The sequence below is a fragment of the Octopus bimaculoides genome, chromosome 6, assembly GCF_046866305.1.
Source record: "Octopus bimaculoides isolate indiv1 chromosome 6, ASM4686630v1, whole genome shotgun sequence".
NCBI classification, from domain to species: Eukaryota; Metazoa; Mollusca; class Cephalopoda; order Octopoda; family Octopodidae; genus Octopus; species Octopus bimaculoides.
Window position 1 is genome coordinate 63,318,812 of NC_142933.1, and position 19,666 is coordinate 63,338,477.

At 36.3% G+C, this 19,666-nt stretch overlaps 2 protein-coding genes across 3 annotated transcripts in view; one reads left to right on the plus strand and one right to left on the minus strand.

Annotated features, from left to right (window-relative positions):
- Positions 1-1,001, minus strand: part of LOC106868720 (maternal embryonic leucine zipper kinase) — a 92,294-nt gene extending 91,293 nt beyond the window's left edge. Inside the window, exon 1 of the mRNA XM_089353993.1 lies at positions 142-1,001. The gene's annotated coding sequence lies outside the window, so the exon portion shown is untranslated. The remainder of the gene's footprint in view (positions 1-141) is intronic.
- Positions 1,002-8,986: 7,985 nt separating this feature from the next.
- LOC106868719 (uncharacterized) overlaps positions 8,987-19,666 on the plus strand; it is a 62,996-nt gene continuing 52,316 nt past the window's right edge. Inside the window, exon 1 of one of the 2 annotated variants that reach the window (XM_014914110.3) lies at positions 8,987-9,324. In XM_014914110.3, coding sequence (XP_014769596.1) covers positions 9,283-9,324 — 42 coding nt within the window. In that variant the 5' untranslated portion in view covers positions 8,987-9,282. The remainder of the gene's footprint in view (positions 9,325-19,666) is intronic. The other variant, XM_014914111.3, reaches the window with a different exon arrangement.

Here is a 19,666-nt window from a genome sequence, read left to right on the forward strand (position 1 = left end):
CAATTAACAGAGATGGATCGAAAAATGTTTGTTAAGATGTAATATAAGCAACAAAAGTATGCAAAACAAGGAGTGAGTTCATTTATAAACCAGACAGTGTTATAGTAAGTGAAGCAGCATTAAAAATATGTAGTGGTTTACCTGCAGTGATGGATAGTCTATGTACACACAGGTAAATTAGAGTCCAGTAACTTGTGATGAGAGGGACAAATAAATGTTTAAGTTTTCAAACTCGCCACACATTTGATAATAGCCAATCAGAACCGAGGAAAAGTCACGCGAGAACTTAACCGAGACTGTAAACTGCGTTGCTGTTGAGTATTCTGCTAGAAGAAGACTTCAGGTTTTACGGAGATGTGATTGAGTGGTATTCAAGCTTTTTCACAAGGACATCAGTAATTTCAGGGTGAAGTTACAACATAGTTTGATTGCGATTTAATCGAGTGGTACTTTAACCAACTAAGATTGTTGTTGTTTTGCTCTCGATCTGATAGTGCAAGCCTGTGATCCAAAACTTTCCAGACGTGACTATTTCGTATATTCTTCAGATACAGTATATCTAGCACATCATATCATGTATCCTTCCTTCTTTTAAGACAGTTCGGTGTGATTCAAGGTTGATGTGACAGCTCTTTCTAAGGTGATTCGTTATTTGTTTGTGGAGGCGCAATGGCCCAGTGGTTAGGGCAGCGGACTCGCGGTCATAGGATCGCGGTTTCAATTCCCATACTGAGCGTTGTGAGTGTTTATTGAACGAAAACACCTAAAGCTCCACGAGGCTCCGGCAGGGGATGGTGGCGAACCCTGCTGTACTCTTCCACCACAACTTTCTCTCACTCTTTTTTCCTGTTTCTGTTGTACCTGTATTTCAAAGGGCCAGCCTTGTCACGCTGAACATCCCCGAGAACTACGTTAAGGGTACACGTGTCTGTGGAGTGCTCAGCCGCTTGCACGTTAATTTCACGAGCAGGCTGTTCCGTTGATCGGATCAACTGGAACTCTCGACGTCGTAAGCGACGGAGTGCCAACAACAACAACAATAAGGCACGGCAAGAAAATGACTCTCCCCAGACACAACAGAACAACAACAACGTTATTTTGTTTAAATATATCGTACTTAACTATCGGAATCTGGACTACCTGAAACAGTTTAGCTAATAAATGCATAAAAGGAGTTGACTGTCCGAAGAATTTAAGTTGTATGGATGACATTAACATTGTCTATATATTGGTAACAAATTTTCCGTGTTGCAGGACACGGATGTTGTTAGTAAACATCGTTGGGTAAGAATAGCCATGTTGTTGACATTCATAATCACCGTCACTACATTTCCTCTATTTCAGCATTTACTTATCACTCAGTCTTATCAACGACTATAATATCGTTTTTTAAGAAATAAGCAATTTTTCGGAGATATCATACCAAAACCGAAATCATTTGTTCGGCAATTTCCGTAAAGAATGTTTATTTTTTATACTTTTTTTCAACTGATTCGCCTATTTATTTTTTGTGTATGTATTTGTACATACACAAATATACATACATGCACATTAAAACATACATATACTTACATACACAGATATACATGTATACACTCACATAAATACATACATACACAAAAATACATAAAAATTAGCAATTCAGCTGCAAAAATAAAATTAAAGAAATAAAAAAAATTTCTACGGAAATTGCTTAACAAATAGTTTCAGTTTTGATATATCATCTCCGAAAAATCGCCAATAAATCTAATGAGTTTGAAACGTATTTGTTGCTTTCGACAGTTAGTTTCAAAGACCTGCTCCAAGCTAATTAACATCGTGTTTATTTTCAACAGATCTGGATAGACTTCCTCCCGTCCCCTATCATTTTCTCGCAATTTTTTTTTTTATTTTTTTTTTTTTTTTGTCTAAAAAAACCCGTTTTCGGATACGGAGATTCCGGAAAATTGACAAAAATCGGCATTGTGAAATTTCCTGCCCCCCTTCTACCCACCCACCCCCCAGTTTTTTTCATTTTTCACGTTTCCCGTAACCCTAACCCTAACCCTAAAACCTTAACCCTAAAACCCTAACCATAACCCTAAAACTCTAACCCTAACCCTAAGTAGAAAAATTTTGGAAATTTTTTTTCAGAATCATAATCTCCGTATTTTTCCGCATGTTTTGAAAAAAAAATTCTGAAAAAAGTTAAAAATGAAGAAATAAGGAGTGGAGTAATGTCAAAATGTCGATTTTTGCCAATTTTTTTACAGATTCGTATTCTCCGTAGCCGAAAATGGGGGTATGTGTAGAAAAATAAATTTTTTTTTAAAGGGAGGTGTTTTTGGGCGGGGGTACAAAAGGAAGTCTTGCCACAGATCTTATTAAAGTTATCTCCTTTTGTTTACGCGGTTTATAAATTTACAGGTGTAATTTTTATAAATTGAAATTGGCTTTTAGGTGTAATTTTTATTAATTAAAATTGGCTTGCTAGATTAGGTGGTAATTTTTCATATTTGTTTTTTCACACATAAAGCATCTGCGAGTTTTCTTTTTTCTTAATTTATTTCACAAGTCATGATTTTGATATAAACTCATTAAGTACTATTGTTGCTTAACTCCAGGTTAACCATGATCGAACAAACCTATCTCTTAGCTTTTACTTGTTTCAGATCAACCCCAATATTTTGTTTTTAAGCTTGGAAACACAAACAAACCAACACTAGTTGTCAAGCGGTGGTGGGGAATAAAGACAAACACACACACACATTCTTAATTCCTGTCCATGACAAAATCGCAGACAACAGCATACACATGATCACAAAAACATAAAATTTCACAACTTTCAAAGTAAACACAGCGATATCACTCGGCACACTACCTCATGAAGGTCACTGCTAACTCTTACTGCGCACGCAACCGTGTGCTGCAATCTGTTGGTGCGCTACAAAAATATTCCGGGAACTTTTTGATACCACCTCGTACACACACACTCTCCCCCACTCTCTTTTTTTGAACCCATATAGTTACCAGATAAAATGACAGAGATGTCGAATTTTCCCTGTTCTTTGATTTGCAATATTGAATGGAATAACCCTTACACGTATTCTCATTTAACCAGTTCCTGTATGTAGTGTATCTAGTTCCTCCGTCACTGACAAAAAGTTTGGAGTAATGCTTTCACTAATCTTTCTGTCTGCTTGCTTTTGTCTTTGATGCTGCGCTAGCCTTTTATATCTTTTCTTATATTCCACTGATTTTCCCCGTGTCAAATGATGATTGAATAGCTTTTCACAACTGTAACCTGTAGTCATTTGCACACCGTCTGACTTGGGACATGCATCTTGCTGTTTTTAATGCTTGCAAGGTTGCCAATGTAGGGTGATGTTAATGTTTGAGTAGCGCAGCACGCTTCGTCACAATGACAGCGGTGAGCTTGTCCGAATTTTTCAAATCAATCCAACGTCTTGTACCATTTCTTGCTACATTCTTCAGTGTAGCACTGTGGATGGAGTCCATGATAGAATCCCATCTCATCTGTGCTTCTACATCTAGGAGAGAGCAGGGAAGGCATCGTCCAGAAACCTGATGAACTCTTTGCCTTATCTGAGGGTTGTGACATGACATCAATGCGCTGCTTGCAAGGTGGTTTCATATAATGCATCTTCTTTGACCTCAGTCTGATTTTGCTGAAAACCAAGAGTCATCCATGTCACAAACTGCATTCCGGAAGGTTCGAGTCATTGACACATTCTTCAAAATGGCTCTTGTTGACGCCTCTAATTGAAGCGGGGGATATCTCGAAAACAGTCCATAGAGTATGCGAAACTCAATCAATCGTTGCCCGCTGTCATTTATACTGCCAGTCCCGTGCACGGCCAAGATACATGGTCGGTACCCACACTGATGTTGAAGTCGCCAAGCAGCGGTAGTCTTTCCTGATTTTGGGTCTTCTTAAGAGTTGGTAATAGAATCTGATCTTTTTTATCTTGTGTAGAGGTGAGTCGGGGCAGTCACCGATAAGGCTGACAAACCCTTTGGGTGTATGGAGTTGGCGGTGAGAAAATCCGCTCGGTTTCATTCTCTCTGAACTTCACTATCCTTAGCAGCGAGTTTCTCACAACACAGCCAACACCATGCTCTTTGATCTTGTCTAAGTCCTTTCCTTGCCAGAAAAAGGTTTAGTATCTCTCGTATAAAGTAGCTAATTCTGCAACACATGTTTCTTGTAGTCTTGCAAAGTCCACTTCAAATTTTAGAAGGTCGTTGTTAATTATTGCAGTGTTTCGTGTGTCACTAATCTTTCAGTGATTATCTGACAATACAGTGATCATTGCCTGTATATTCTGGCATCCTAGGTTGTGTGCTGGCTTCTTTTTTTGTCTTTTTGTTATGCCTGGTGCAGTGTATATCATCCACTCTTCAGGTTATTTGTATTTCTAAGCCCCTCGCACGCAATGATGCAGGCAGGTTGTAGCATTTAATTGGGTGTAGTTTTGTCAGCTTGATGCGATTGTTAGCTCCTCAATGGGATTCGATGCCCTTTCCTTCCGTCGAAAGCTGTCACTGACGCATAATTCTACACCAATTGGAGTGCAGGCTTATACCCGATACTTCACTGGTTTCCGTGTTCTTCACAGAGCGTAGGTCTAAACAGGGTCAGTATAGGAGACCAACATTTGCCTATGCAATAAGTCTCATTCACCGAGCCATTGATATTGTCCAAAGGAAGGGCAATGATCAATACAGCTGATTTTATGCATGATTTTTATTTCCTGTTTCATAAAATAACATCAGGTCTACTGGAATGTTTCACTAATACTCCTTAGTTTTAAAGAGGTTGATACATTTTGGTTCTGTTGCGCCTTGGGATGGCCGTTTTAAAAATGTAAAACAGCAGCTCTATTTAGGTGGTCGTTCGACAAACTAGCCTTGTACATACATCTGTGCACGCATGAGTGTGTCCGCATGTGTGCGTGGGTGTGAACTAAGACGTACATATACAAATGCACACATATATGCTATTATACACAGGACAGTGTCATAAATGTACGTATAAAAATACGAATAAATGTTTCATAAATGTACTATAAAGAGCGAATATACAAACACATATACAGTAAAAATGGATAGAAGTGTTAGTGAACAAAATGCATAGTGGATCCTAGCTTTATGTCCTGAGTTATTAAGTGTAAGTACTAGTTCCGTCCCAGTTATGGGTCTGTAACGAAGCTTCAGCCAAAATTCGAAACCACCTAGCTCAGAATTCTAGCTTAGAACCACAATATAAGTTTCTAAATGAGACATAAACACCTAAGCAAACATAACTCGGCCAGTCAGATCGACTGGTGTAACCAAATGAGCTGGACCCTTCCCGTCAAATTTCTTGATCGACTGGCGTTATAAAAAGTTGGTCAATTGAACCTCAAGTAGAGCCATCTAGATTAAACGCAGTGATGTTGCCTCTCACCCTCTACTACGTTTACTTACTCGAGGTGCTGCTCGAAGCTATGCCAGTCGATTCTATTATAAGGCATTCTCATTCTATCAAATTCATTTCTTTTCAATAATCATGAACTGTATAAGGCGGCGAGCTGACAGAATCATTAGCACGCTGGGCAAAATGCTTGGCGGCATTTCATCCGTCTTTACGTTCTGAGTTCAGATTCCACCGTGGTCGACTTTGCCTTTTATGCTTTCGATGTCGACAAAATAAGTACCAGTTGAGTACTGGAATTGATGTAATCCACTTACGCTTTCCCCAAGTTTGCTAGACTTGTGCCAAAATTTGAAAACCAATAATTATGAACTGTATTCGTATTACTATTTAGCATAATTATGTTGTGAAAACATGTGCTTATTCCATTCGATATCTTTTGAATGCTGCTCTTATACACTTGTATATATGTATATGCAAATATTCCGGGTTAATAAAGATGCATGATAAAGAATACAATATCAGTATAGTCATTATGAAAATAACATGCAATCCACCAAACGTTATTCATTAATGACTATTTCACAACCTTAATATCACATTAAAGGTCAAATATCCATATCTGATTAGTTCTCTCTCTCTCTCTCTCTCTCTCTCTCTCTCTCTCTCTCTCTCTCTCTCTCTCTCTCTCTCTCTCTCTCTCTTCTCTCTCTCTCTCTCTCTCACACACACACTGGCACATGTATTATCTAATCAAAAGTAAATTGCCTTGCAACGTTAACATCAATTCCTTGTGTTTTCAGTTCGAGCTACGCTGTTGGATTTCAGCCAGTTGTCCAAAAAAGGTGTTGGAAGTTAGAATCGGCAGAGTGCCGGACATAACCAATGTCATTAAATTCTAAGCTCAAATATCGCAAATATTGACTTTTTCCGTTCCTCTTGACACAATAATAGATATCATTCAACGCTGAAATCGAGTTTACTCGCTTCCTAAATATTGGTTAGTATCAATGCAAGATTAAATATATTCATGCCATACAACAGAACAGAAGTGCTAACATTTCTAATTTGCCAGTGGAAGTTATTTCCCTTGGTAGCTGTGAAATCTGTGAAACAAGAAAAATGAATAGTTTCAATGCACACACTTTAAAATTACATCTCTATTTAGAAGAAAACTGTACGATCCTGTGATGTTTATTGCTCCCCAAAGATATTAGTGACGTAAGCAAAATGAACAGTCGTTAAACCGAGAATCGATTTTCCAAAAGATTACTACTTTATCTTTGGCGCTGTTTACCCCATTAGTGCAATCTTTCGTTCATTTCGTAGGAACGGCTACATATGCTCAGCCGCCACTTGCACTGAACATTTCTCCACTTCAGTTTACGAAGATATTGATTGATGCCGAGATTTTCACCCGCGATCGGCTGAATGAGAGCTTGAGGACGCGGTTTGCAATGCACTTTGTGACAGCTTCTAATTTAACTCTGAGTGTGCTTAAATCGCCAATGCCTTAGATTTGGGTTGCCGAGAGGTTAAACCATCACCACCACCACAACAACTGTCCATAGATCAAGCAAACGAAGAAACTTCAGCGTTGTTACTAGACTTTCTAGAAACAACAGCTAAGTCTCTCTGATACCACACCCATTCATCTTAAAAAGAGAAGGATACATTGGATAAAGTAGTCTAGATACACAAAGTTTCTTTTTTTCTATTTTCATTTGCAATTTGATGAGACGAAGAAGAGAAGCAGCAATGACCTTTGCAAGGGTATCACAAACTGAGGGGAGAAGGCGAAAGAGAGCGTAGCTGATGGGGTACTACAGCTGGAAGCAATGTTTCAAGCTACCGACTTATCATCAGCCCTGAGACATATTTTGAGTGCTTGCAGTGGTGTACACTCAGTTAAATGTATCCAACCAGTCGCAGGCATGGCTTTGGGGTCAATAACTTCGCCTTCTGCTGCACGGCTTCGAGTTCGATCCTTCTACATCGCTACTTGGGCAAATGTCTTAGACCATGGCCTTGAGTCAACTATTGCATTGTGACTGAAATTTGGTATGTAAGCACTGTGCGGAAGCCCATTGGAGAGTCTGTTTCTGTTTTGTTTAATAGACTTTCTTTGTGCCTCAGCTAAGCCTACATGGAACTTGGTCCTCAAATGCTGAATCCACTCTGTTCGAAGTATTCGGGACAGATCTCCCTTCCCACCAGCAGTCATGGAGACTCTGAAATGGGTTTTACTGGCTTAGCCAATAAAAACAAATTCAAGCGATATTGTTTATCTGGGCGACAGATTAGATGTACTATCCAAAGAAAAGTACAGACTATTTCAAGAAAAGAGGCCGTGGCATTAATGCCTTTAGTTAAGCTATTCGCCTAAAATAAATGCGCGATCAACGCAGGGGAAAATGTTAGTATTTCCTATTAATATAAATCATTGCATTTACACTCATGTATGACACTGCGATATTTATGTTTTTACTGCAGTTAAGTTGGTATGGAAATTGAAAAGAGTACAGCTAGTGACATTTGATGGTCAAGTTAGCAGCAATGGTAATAAAGGTAAAAATATCATACGTACACACGTGCTTACGTACGTACATATGTACTTGAGTATAAGTGAGTAAGTATGTACGAAAGGTAGAACGAAAAGAAAAATAGTTTTCTATACACGAGTAAATATTCTTAATCAGAAGAAAATTACAAAAGTGACAGAGGGTTAATAGTTTCGAGCATAGCTGTTATGCATTTTTATATAAAAATCAAACATTAAATGAAGGATCTCTCAATACGTCTAAGTAGAGAAAATTTATTTTTACAATGAAAAGATTGACAGTAACTTTGAAGTTACGCCTTTGTTGGGTCCAAGTCAGTCTGTCGAAGTCAACGAAAGTAAAATTTCGAAGTTACTGTCAATTTTCCCCCCTGCATTCACACGCACATACATACATACATACATACATACGCGCGTATGTGTGTGTGTGTGGAGTGAGTGAGAGAGAGAGAGAGAGAGAGAGAGAGAGAGAGAGAGAGAGAGAGAGAGATGGTACCCGTTCCCTGATAATTATGCCTGATATCTACCTCTGAGTGGCCCTGAGTAAAGCAGGTAAAATAAAAAATGAATACCAATAACTTTTTCTTTCCAATTGTCTCAGATTTCCAGAGAAGAGAACTGAAACGGATCTAGTTCAAAACGGGGGCACCAGTATTTTCTTAAGGAAACACTTTGAAACTTGGGACACTGGTAGAATGTGTCATATAAAACATCTTTTACTCTTAGTCTTCTTAACAAAAAAAAACGTACATCGCAAGTTATTCCATGTTAAAGTTGTCGTATTTCTGTAATTTCAACCAATCACTGACGTCTATTCAGCTGCTGACCGGTCATAAGAATGTTATTCCCTGTGACATATTTCATCCGGTTTAATCGTAATTTATACGCATATATTGTTTACATAATAAATTACGCTGTGCGTATCTATGTGTGTAACAATTTTAGAGTTCGGATTCTAGAGTTAGGGTTAACAGTCTAGTTAGGGTTAGGGGATTAATACGATATACACCGTTACAGCGCTAACTGTTTTCAACTGAATAGACGTCAGTGATTAGTAGAAATTATCGAAATAAGACAATTTTTCAACATTTATGGTTATTTTTAATTTTTGCATGAATGTAAAGTGAATATTAAAGACTGGATGGTGACGGTTGGAACGTCTTTGATCATAGATCTGATATTTCGGGGTTGACAAAGTTTTTATTAAACACCAGCAAAGTTTTAAGTAAAAACATTTAAAAGTTGTCTGCTTCTTGAAGTAATTTTTGCTTTCAAAATCGCAACGTGCCTGATGCATGCTGGGTAAATGACATTGACGATATGTCGCAAGATGGCGTCTGACAGTGAGGTAATGTGCTTCGCTTTCATATTTTATAGTTTATACCTTATATACACGTCCAAGTATTTTGTGATGAACTTTTTACATTTAATGACGTTTTTATTTCTAAATGTGCAGTGAGTGTCACATTAGACAATACGTAAATTACATTTATCTTCTTTCGCTGTCAAACTCTCCCATAACGCTGCTTTTACTTTACCACAAGCTCTCATGTTTTCTTTTTAATAGTTTCTCTTTTCTCTTGTGGAGACTTAACTTTAAACGTTTTTTTAAAACGTAATCTTAATCTACAAAGAAGCTTAACGAAACCTTTCAATAATAATAATAATATATATATATATATATATATGTTTGTATTTATTTAGCTGTGTAAATGTATCTTAGAATCTGTATATTGCCTTCCCTATTTGGAAATCAGTATTATTTTTTTTCGGTTGGTTTTACGAAACAGCTCCCTTAAAATTTATATTTATTCTCATTTATTTTCAGTACATCATGTTGAATTTTTTTTATTTATATAAAAAAACAACTTATTGAAAACTCGTGTTTTATAAGTGATTCGTTAATTTCTTTAAGATCTTGACTATATATATCAACAGAATCTAGGTCCATTATGTATAATTAGGTTACAGTAATTATCTTATACTGTTTATGTATTCTCTCCGTAACTTGCGTCTTAGAAACACGTTTTAGCTATCAGTAAAATAAATAAAACAGTCTCTTACAAAACTTAAGAGCTCGGATTTATTGGGTCTAAGAAAATGAGGCGGTGTGACATTCATACCTTTCTCTTTTCGAGGTCACTTTTGTGTAAGAAGTTAAATTGTATTTTAATTGCAAAGATTAGAATCTGCTGCCTGCATTAATACGTTATATAAAAATCTAAATGTATAAGGTACCTGAATCTAGAGTTTTCCATTCTTCTCTTTGAATTCAGGTTTATCTGCGTCGGCAAAATTCTGTCAAAGTTTTCTTTTTTTTTTTTTTAACTAAAAGGAGAAAGTGAAATTCGAATTATTTTAGCTTTCTGTGTGAAGAAAATTTTTAAGTTTCAAATAAACACAGACCTTCCATAACAATTCTTGCATATAAATATATTTTAATGTCACTAACCAATAATATGAACACTAGAAAAAGTGATGTTTACGTCTTTCCTAAAGGTATTTGTGACCTAAGCATTGTTGATGATCTTTACTATCAACTGCACTTTTATCGATAAATTACTCTGCGATTGGTTATTATATAGGTAAATTATTTTGTGGTTATTGTCACTTAAATTTTCAGTTCTCGTTGAATTGATGATTGAGCTAAATATCAGAATAATATCTACTATAAAAATTAAAGTTGGGGGGGGGGGCGTGAAGTGAAAAATCGTTTGTTGTTTATCTTCTTTCCCTGCATTTGTTTATTTTGAGCAAACATTTGGGAAAAAGGAAGTCAGTCGTGACAATCCTGTTTTTTTTTTTTCTCTTATCAGACATCGCGTGTCTAATGTAGTCTCAATTTTTTTTAGACTGTAGGCTGTGAGTTTAATGATATTTGGTTTATCTGTCTAGCATGTCGATTATAGAGAGGCTCCATTAGTGTCAATAGCTACACAAGTTCACGCCGACCCAGTCAGGCCAACACTAGTTCCTCGAAACCAACAATATAAGCCAAGCAGGGAGCCTCTACGTGATCACTCGACCTGCTCCTGCTGGAAATATCTGTCAAATCTAATTTAAATCAGCCTTTAATCTCAAGACTGTTCGATTAGGATTGACTTGGGGTTAAATAGCAATCAACTGCTATAAGTCAAAACGTCGAAGACCTTGATGAAAAAAGAAAATTTAACAGTATCAGTCATTTCCCTACTTTTCTTGCTTCTAATTAAGAAAATCGGTTAATTATTTTGTAGCTCTTTGCACTTTTGTTTTGTTTATTTTACTGGATTTCTCCATTATCTTGAAAATTTAGTTTGTTTATCTGTTACAATCCATAAACGTTAATGCTCGTTTCCAGAATATTGTGTTTTAATGTCGTCACTATTTTGTTGAAATTCAACACTATGACCCGAGCTCTTCCTATCTCTCCTCTGTCCGCCCTAGTAGTAGGTGTTGTGGGCTTTTTAAGTAAGTGTTGTATGAAATAACGCAGAATTTTCGTATATAGTTTATTTTGTGTGTTAATTACCGAAGTTGTAGAAGTAACTGGAAGAGCCTAATACAGTGTTACTAGGTCTGCTAGAAGCAGCAGTTTAATCACTTTCGAATCACACCCTACTGGTTACTAAAGGAAGAAGAAAAAAGTAGGAAGGAGACATCAGATAATTTTGTTGTGTGGTGGTGGTGGTGGTGGTGGGGGGTGTCGAAGAATAGTCCTGTCTGGAACGCTTGTGATGATTAATCTGCTCGGTCAGGACTGATCTGCAATTAATAAATAACTAGATTAGGTTTCTTGTTCATACATCTGCACTGCCTTCGTTCACTGGCAGGGTTACAACCTCTCTTCAGTTAGAATACAAAATTGCAAAATAATCAGTCAAACGAACATTCTAACATTCTTTTACACTTCAAATACACAAAGAAACCTCAACTACTTAGAAAATGCTGCCATGTTGCCCTCAAATCACATCCCCATTGTATTGAATGTGTAGTAATAGTATTTTAATGTCATTTTTTAGATAAGATATGTCTCTCACACTTTTGTTTCTTTTCATTGTGTTCAGCATATACTGTGAGTGTTGTATAGTACTGATTTATTATTATTTTTTTACATTATACAAACTGTAAGTTCTCTTGACTAATGTTTACTTCTGGTTTGTATCTCCCTGTCTAAAAAAACTCTGTAACTTCAAACCAAAATGCATACATACATGCCAAGTGCAAAAGAAACTGCAGATTTCTTCAAAGCCACTAGGTCACCAGCCTTGACACTTCTGCTATTTTTCTCAAATAACACACCCCAAAGCTTTATCCTATCCTCATCAAATTGTTCATTCTCTCTTTCTACAGAATATATCTTGATCTTAGGAAACTTGCTACAGTATATCTCCAACTGCAAGAGGAACAATCCTTCTGACCCTGCTAATGCTGAGTATTTCACTCATTTCAACATCTCAAAGGCAATGGATGGAGACAGCCATTAACAATGACTTCTCCAACACTTTAGTTAGCCCATGCTTTTACTGTAACCATCTACTTGCAACTGTTCTAGGGGAATGTTAACCATGTTGTATGGCCCATAAGGAACATGATCTCAATCTCGTCCCATGAAAAAAAAAAGGGAAAAATGTCCCAACTGTAATGTTTGACTACCTTTAAACATTGTACTTTAGAGCTGGTCTCGGTCATTAACAAACTTTTTAATCTTTGTCTACAAAGATCTGCTCTTATCTAGAGATATACCGTAGTGTATTCCACCCCAAAGAAGTCTCTGCCAACTACCATTCTTACATCCACCTTTAAAGTGTTGAAAGCAACATTATCATTCTTTTATACCTGGTTTCCATGATAGCATGGATTGTCATGTTCTGAGTCAGTTTTTATTTAGGGTTATTAACTTTCTAGAAGGACCAGAGAATTATGTTTTGCTTGTATGTTTCATTTTTGGCTTGGTTTTTACAATCAGGTGACCTATCCTTACATTAACTATTTTATAGATTGTACTGAGTGCATTTTGTCATGTCACCAGCACTAGAGAAGTTGTCATGTTCTTGACCAACTAAAGAGTCCTTTTGACCTTATTTTGTCTCTGCTTGTTTGCTAAGTGTTTTACAGAATCTACTAGGTACATTTTTATTGTGGTATCAGGTTGTAGTGTGTGACTGCTCAAAGCAATATGAGCAAATTAGTGATTAGTAGATTCTGATGGCAGTAGAAAAACCAAGATGAGCAGGTGAACTGTAATATGATGGTGGAAACATTGACTGTAGTGAGTGAGGAATAGAGAGGGTGTCAATGAATAGCCTGAAGTGAAAAAATGTTGGCTAATTGTAAAGTGTATGGAGTGCAAACAATCTAATGCAATCCTTTATGTATATCTCATGATGGATGATGATAGAATGATAACTCTCCACCACATTATACCTTTCATAGCTTCTGTAGGGTCAGAGCTAGTGAAACCTGTTCTCATCTGTTACTCACTAGTGATCTTTTACCATTGAAAAGCTTGATGAAAGCAGTGTTGTTGCATGTGATATCTGCAAAGTATTCAGTTGTATCTGGAAGGAGAATCTAGTTAATTATCCACCTATAAGCACCCTCTGTCTCTTGTTTGATCAGAAGCTTCCTTCCAGATTACTCCATCATAGTAGTGTTGATGGGCCTCTATCTGATCCAGACTCTTCTTCCTGTACTTGAACAATCTACTTGGTATCACCTGACATTGGTTACTCTTATGTAGCTTATACTACTTAGCACTCCTCCTAATCTTTTGCACACATACATGGTTCACATCCAATTTAATACCTCATGTCAAATCTATATGGATGCCATGAACAGAATCTTCAAAAACTTTTATTGAGTAAACCTGTTTTCAAAGGCATACTGACTAACCATCCCATCTTTTTAGGTGTTTGTAGGGATGCATTATCCAATGTTTCCTTTCCTTATTTGGTCCTTTTGATATCAACCTACCTTATCCAAATTTCATGTTATGTTTCAAACACAAGCTTGATAACAACACAGTTATTTTATTTAATTCTTTGTTATTTTCAAGGTTAATTGAAACAAAGGCAATGTATTTCAACAGAAATATGGTAACAAAATGGTTAAGAAAGTAGGGAGTAATGTGCAGGATATTTAGCTGCTATATTTAGCACATTGAGCAAGCACAGTGAAGTTGTCTTGTGAATAGTGTGGATTTGAGTATAGTGCTTTGAATGTGTGGAAATAGTTGGAGAGGAATTTGTGGGTTGGATGAGTCTTTAGGATTTTTATAGGGTGTGCATTGGAAAAAATGGGTTTCCGTGATATTCTTCACCTAAGTTTTTGGAATGTCTTTAAATTGCAATTATATTGCCCAGTTTACAAACTCTGCCATATAATTTATCATGCAGTGTGAAGAACATGGTTTAGTTGCTGCCTAACTAGTAAGAGTTTAACTATTTCTAACAGTTGGCAGTTGAGATGATTGTTCAAAACAATGAAATATTTGAAACGATGTTGGAATTGTGCATCAGAGTTAATTGACTTACCCCCTTTCCCCAAACTTGTTGGCCTTGTGACAAAATTTGAAGCCTATATTTTGAGTGATAATAACAAGGAGGTAAAGAAAACCTATTGATTTAGTTTCTAAACTTTCATTTATGTCATATTGTTCAACTAACAGTAATATTACAAAGAGGATAGTATAGATATTGTATTTTATAAAATAGCAAATGATATTTATTACAACATATGTATTTAATATCCAACCATTTTCATTCTTTTGGAAGATTTCAGGGTTTTTTTTTTTTTTTCATGAAATGTTGATGACTTACTCTTTAAGAAAATTAAAGCAGAAACAATATTGTTTTATATTGAACTAGCAGAGATACCCGACATTGCCCGTGTTACATGCAAATGAAGGATGAGACTTTTCTTTTATATTTTGTGTAAGGAACTGGAATACATATGATTCGAATTTCGTCAAAATTGCACATGGGGGTTCTTTCCCTCATTACATACCCTAAAAAAATTCTAATCATAAGAAATGTATCCCATACTATTGATCTTTATGCAGCGCATATTCCAAAATTTCAGTCTTCTGGAACCTGTAAAAAGGATTTTGCTCCTGAAAAATAAAGCTCATGGAGCTCTAAAATGTGGGGATGAAGACCCCTATTGGGGGTGGGGGTGTTAATGTCAATCAGAGAAGTTGAATTGTTGGGAATGTTTTTAACTTGGGTCTTATAGTATGCCTGTATATATGTGAGAGTATAGTTTCAGTTTAATAGTTTCAGTATGAAATTGAAAGTATTAAAGTGAAAGTATTTGAAATTACAGTAGCGACGTGTTATTGTTTCACTTTTGACATGTAATACTGAAATAGTGGAATAGTTTCAATGTTTAAGTGAAAGTATCTGACATTACAGTAGAGTGATGTTATTGTTTCAGTTTTGACACATAATACTGAAATAGTGGAGGAGATATGAGATTGCTGTGGGCTCGAACTATGCAAGAAGTTAGAAATTGTTTTGGACTAAGACACTACATGGACCCTAAGTAAGGCATGTGTTAATTTGGAATGAAATTGGTTGTGTAGTTCTCGAGTTTTAAGGATTCACACAGACACACATTCTCATCTTTATATATCTGATATTTATGCGCACATTCCAAAATTCCAGTGTTATGGACCCTGTAAAAAGGATTCTGCTCCTGAAAAATGGAGCTCATGGAGCTGAAAAGTGTGGGAGTTAAGGCCCCTATTGGGGGTGGGTGTGTTAATGTCAAGCAGAGAAGTTGAATTGTTGGGAATGTTTTTAACTTGGGTCTAATATGTATCGTTTGAATTTCTTTGAAATAGGAAATATATGTATGTTCACTGGGTTTGTAAAAGAGAGCAAAGCTACAGGAAACCAAAAGACGAATGATCACGATAATCAGTCAGCTACCCTCGCTTAGTCGTTACTACTCCCCAGTGTAGGATTCCTCACTATACAGGTGACAGGCACAGCTGTAAGATGCATTACGGATCTATAGCAATTGGAAGGGCATGACCCAATTGAAATAAGAACGTGTGACGTTTGGAGTAAAGGGAAATGAAAGTGTCGCCTCTGGAGTTTGCAAATGACCACTATACCGATAGATAACTGCAGAAAAAATTTACAATCAATAAATGTCTTAGAACAACCAGTCACTCATCTGGGAAGGCCTTGAAATCAATGTTACCAACTGGGGACTATGTGTGACCCAGTGATAATAAAAAGACTCAAAGGAGGTTTGCAACAAAATAATTTTACTGAACACTTTGCAAGTGAATCAGTGGAGGCAAAGATGTCTCATTTACTTGACAATTTATGCACCACATTGCAGAAATCACAATGTAAATATATCTGAAAGGATAGTCTTACATTGTTGTACCGTTGAATTACAAATAATGTTCATCTATTATGTTCAGGTGACCCTATAGCTTCCAATAGTACAACTGTATTCGTCTTTGCTTAGGAAAAATGACTAAACTGTGGGTGTGAAGTCCCCATGAAGGGGTCTTTGTAACTTCTAAGAAGAATAAATTTTAGAAATATTACTTTATTTGTGTGTAATATGTATGGTTAAAATTTCATCAACATCAAAAATATATGAATTTTCATGGGGGTTATGGCCGTTATGCATAGAATATAATTTCCAAATTATCAAAAGATTGATGCTGATTTGGTTTTACCAACTATGAGATCTGCTGTAGAACAACAGCTCAACTTGATAGCGCTTGGCAAGGCATGTTTTAATGTTGTGCTGGAACACGCTTTGGAAATCTTTCGCCTGAAGTTCAAGTACTTTGTCAACAATATCTCTGGCATGGATGAATTATTTGAAGTCTCTTTTTCTCCTTTGGCCTCATCAGGGAAACCAATGTCTAGGTTAGTAGCTCAAGCAATTATTGACATTGTTAGTTTACCTTGGCTGAAACCTATTTTCACAGTTGGTCTATGTGGGCAGATTATACTGGTTATATTGGTTGTTTTCTACATTTTTTTATGCTACTACATGCATGTATTTTTGTATGTGTTATGTAGTAACAAGTGTTCTATTGTTAATGCAATAGTATTTTGTCTTTTCCATGCATTGAAGCCATTTACTTTTCTTCCGGTTCTCTTATGCACTAACATCTCTTTCTCTTTTCTATTGGTATGGCTACACTCTGAGTGGTTGGCGTTAGGAAGGGCATCCAGCTGTAGAAACTCTGCCAAATTTAGATTGGAGCCTGGTGTTGCCATCCGGTTTCACCAGTCCTCAGTCAAATCGTCCAACCCATGCTAGCATGGAAAGCGGACGTTAAACGATGATGATGATGATGATCCATTCAGTACTTTTGACGTAGTTTTGGATAAAAAGCAAATTACTAATGTGTGTGTTTGTGTGCATGTGTATAGGTGTATATATGTATAGATATCTTTATGCATGTATATATGTGTACATATTACATGTACATCTATATATATACATCTACACATGTGTACATACACATGTATGCATATAGATGTATATCTATATATATATATATATATCTATATCTATACATATACGTGTACATATACATCTCTCTCTCTCTCTCTCCATATATATATATATATATATATACATGCATATATATACATGTATATGGATACATTTGTGCAGATATATATATGCATGTATGTATGTATGTATATATGTATATATGCCTGTATATATGTGAGAGTATAGTTTCACTGTAGTCGATTCAGTATGAAAATGAAACCATTAAAATGAAAGTATCTGTCATTACAGTATCGAAATGTGATTGTTTCAGTTTTTTGATACTGAAATAGTGGAAAAGTTTCATTTTTAAAGTCAAAGTATTTGACATGAGTGTTTTTGTTTCACTTTTGACATGTAATACTTAAATAGTGGAGGAGATATTATGTTGCTGTGGTCTCAAACTATGCAAGAAGTTAAAAAATGTTTTTGACTAAAACACAACCGGGACCCTAAATAAGGCATGTGTAAAATTTGAATGAAATTGGTTGTGTAGTTCTCAAGTTTTAGGAATTCAGACACACACACACACACACACACAGATATACATTCTCATTTTTATATATATACTAGCAGAGATACCCGGCGTTGCCCGTCTTACATGCAATTGAAGGATGAGACTTTTCTCTTATATTTTCTGTAAGGAACTGGAATAGATATGATTTGAATTTCATCAAAATTGCACATGAGGGTTCTTTCCTCTTTGCACACCCTAAAAAAAAATTCTAATCATGAGACATGTATGCCATACTATTAATCTTTATGCACATATTCCAAAATTTCAGTCTTCTGGAACCTGTAAAAAGGATTTTGCTCCTGAAAAATGGAGCTCATGGAGCTCTAAAATGTGGGAATGAAGGCCCCTATTGGGGGTGGGTGTGTTAATGTCAACCAGAGAAGTTGAATTGTTGGGAATGTTTTTAACTTGGGTCTTAGAGTATACCTGTATATATGTGAGAGTATAGTTTCAGTATGAAATTGAAAGTATTAAAGTGAAAGTATTTGAAATTACAGAAGTGACATGTTATTGTTTCACTTTTGAGATGTAATACTGAAATGGAATAGTTTCAGTGTGAAAGTGAAAATATCTGACGTTACAGTAGAGTGATGTTATTGTTTCACTTTTGACACATAATACTGAAATAGTGGAGGAGATATGATATTGGTGTGGGCTCGAACTATGCAAGAAGTTAAAAATTGATTTGGCCTAAGACACTACATGGACCCTAAGTAAGGCATGTGTTAATTTCAAATGAAATTGGTTGCGTAGTTCTCGAGTTTTATGGATTCACAGACACACATTCTCATCTTCATATATCTGATATTTATGTGCATATTCGAAAATTCTGGTGTTATGGACCCTGTAAAAAGGATTTTGCTCATGAAGAATGGAGCTCTTGGAGCTGAAAAATGTAGGAGTTAAGGCCCCTATTGGGGGTGGGTGTGTTAATGTCAAGCAGAGAAGTTGAATTGTTGGGAATGATTTTAACTTGGGTGTAATATGTATTGTTTGAATTTCTTTGAAATAGGAAATATATGTATGTTCACTGGGTTTGAAAAAGAGAGTAAAGCTACAGGAAACCAAAAGACGAATGATCACGATAATCAGTCAGCTACCTGAGCATAGTCGTTATTACTCCCCAATGTAGGATTCCTCACCATACAGGTGACAGGCACAGCTGTAAGATGCATTACGGATCTATAGCTACTGGAAGGGCATGACCCAATTGAAATAAGAACGTGTGACGTTTGGAGTAAAGGGAAATGAAAGTGTCGCCTCTGGAGTTTGCAAATGACCACTATACCGATAGATAACTGCAGAAAAAATTTACAATCAATAAATGTCTTAGAACAACCAGTCACTCATCTGGGAAGGCCTTGAAATCAATATTACCAACTGGGGACTATGTGTGACTCAGTGATAAATCAATATTACCAACTGGGGACTATGTGTGACTCAGTGATAATAAAAAGACTGAAAGGAGGTCTGCAACGAAATAATTTTACTGAACACTTTGCAAGTGAATCAGTGGAGGCAAAGATGCGTCTCATTTACTTGACAATTTATGCACCACATTGCAGAAATCACAATGTAAGTATATCTGAAAGGATAGTCTTACACTGTTGTACCGTTGAATTACAAATAATGCTCATCTGTTATGTTCGGGTGATCC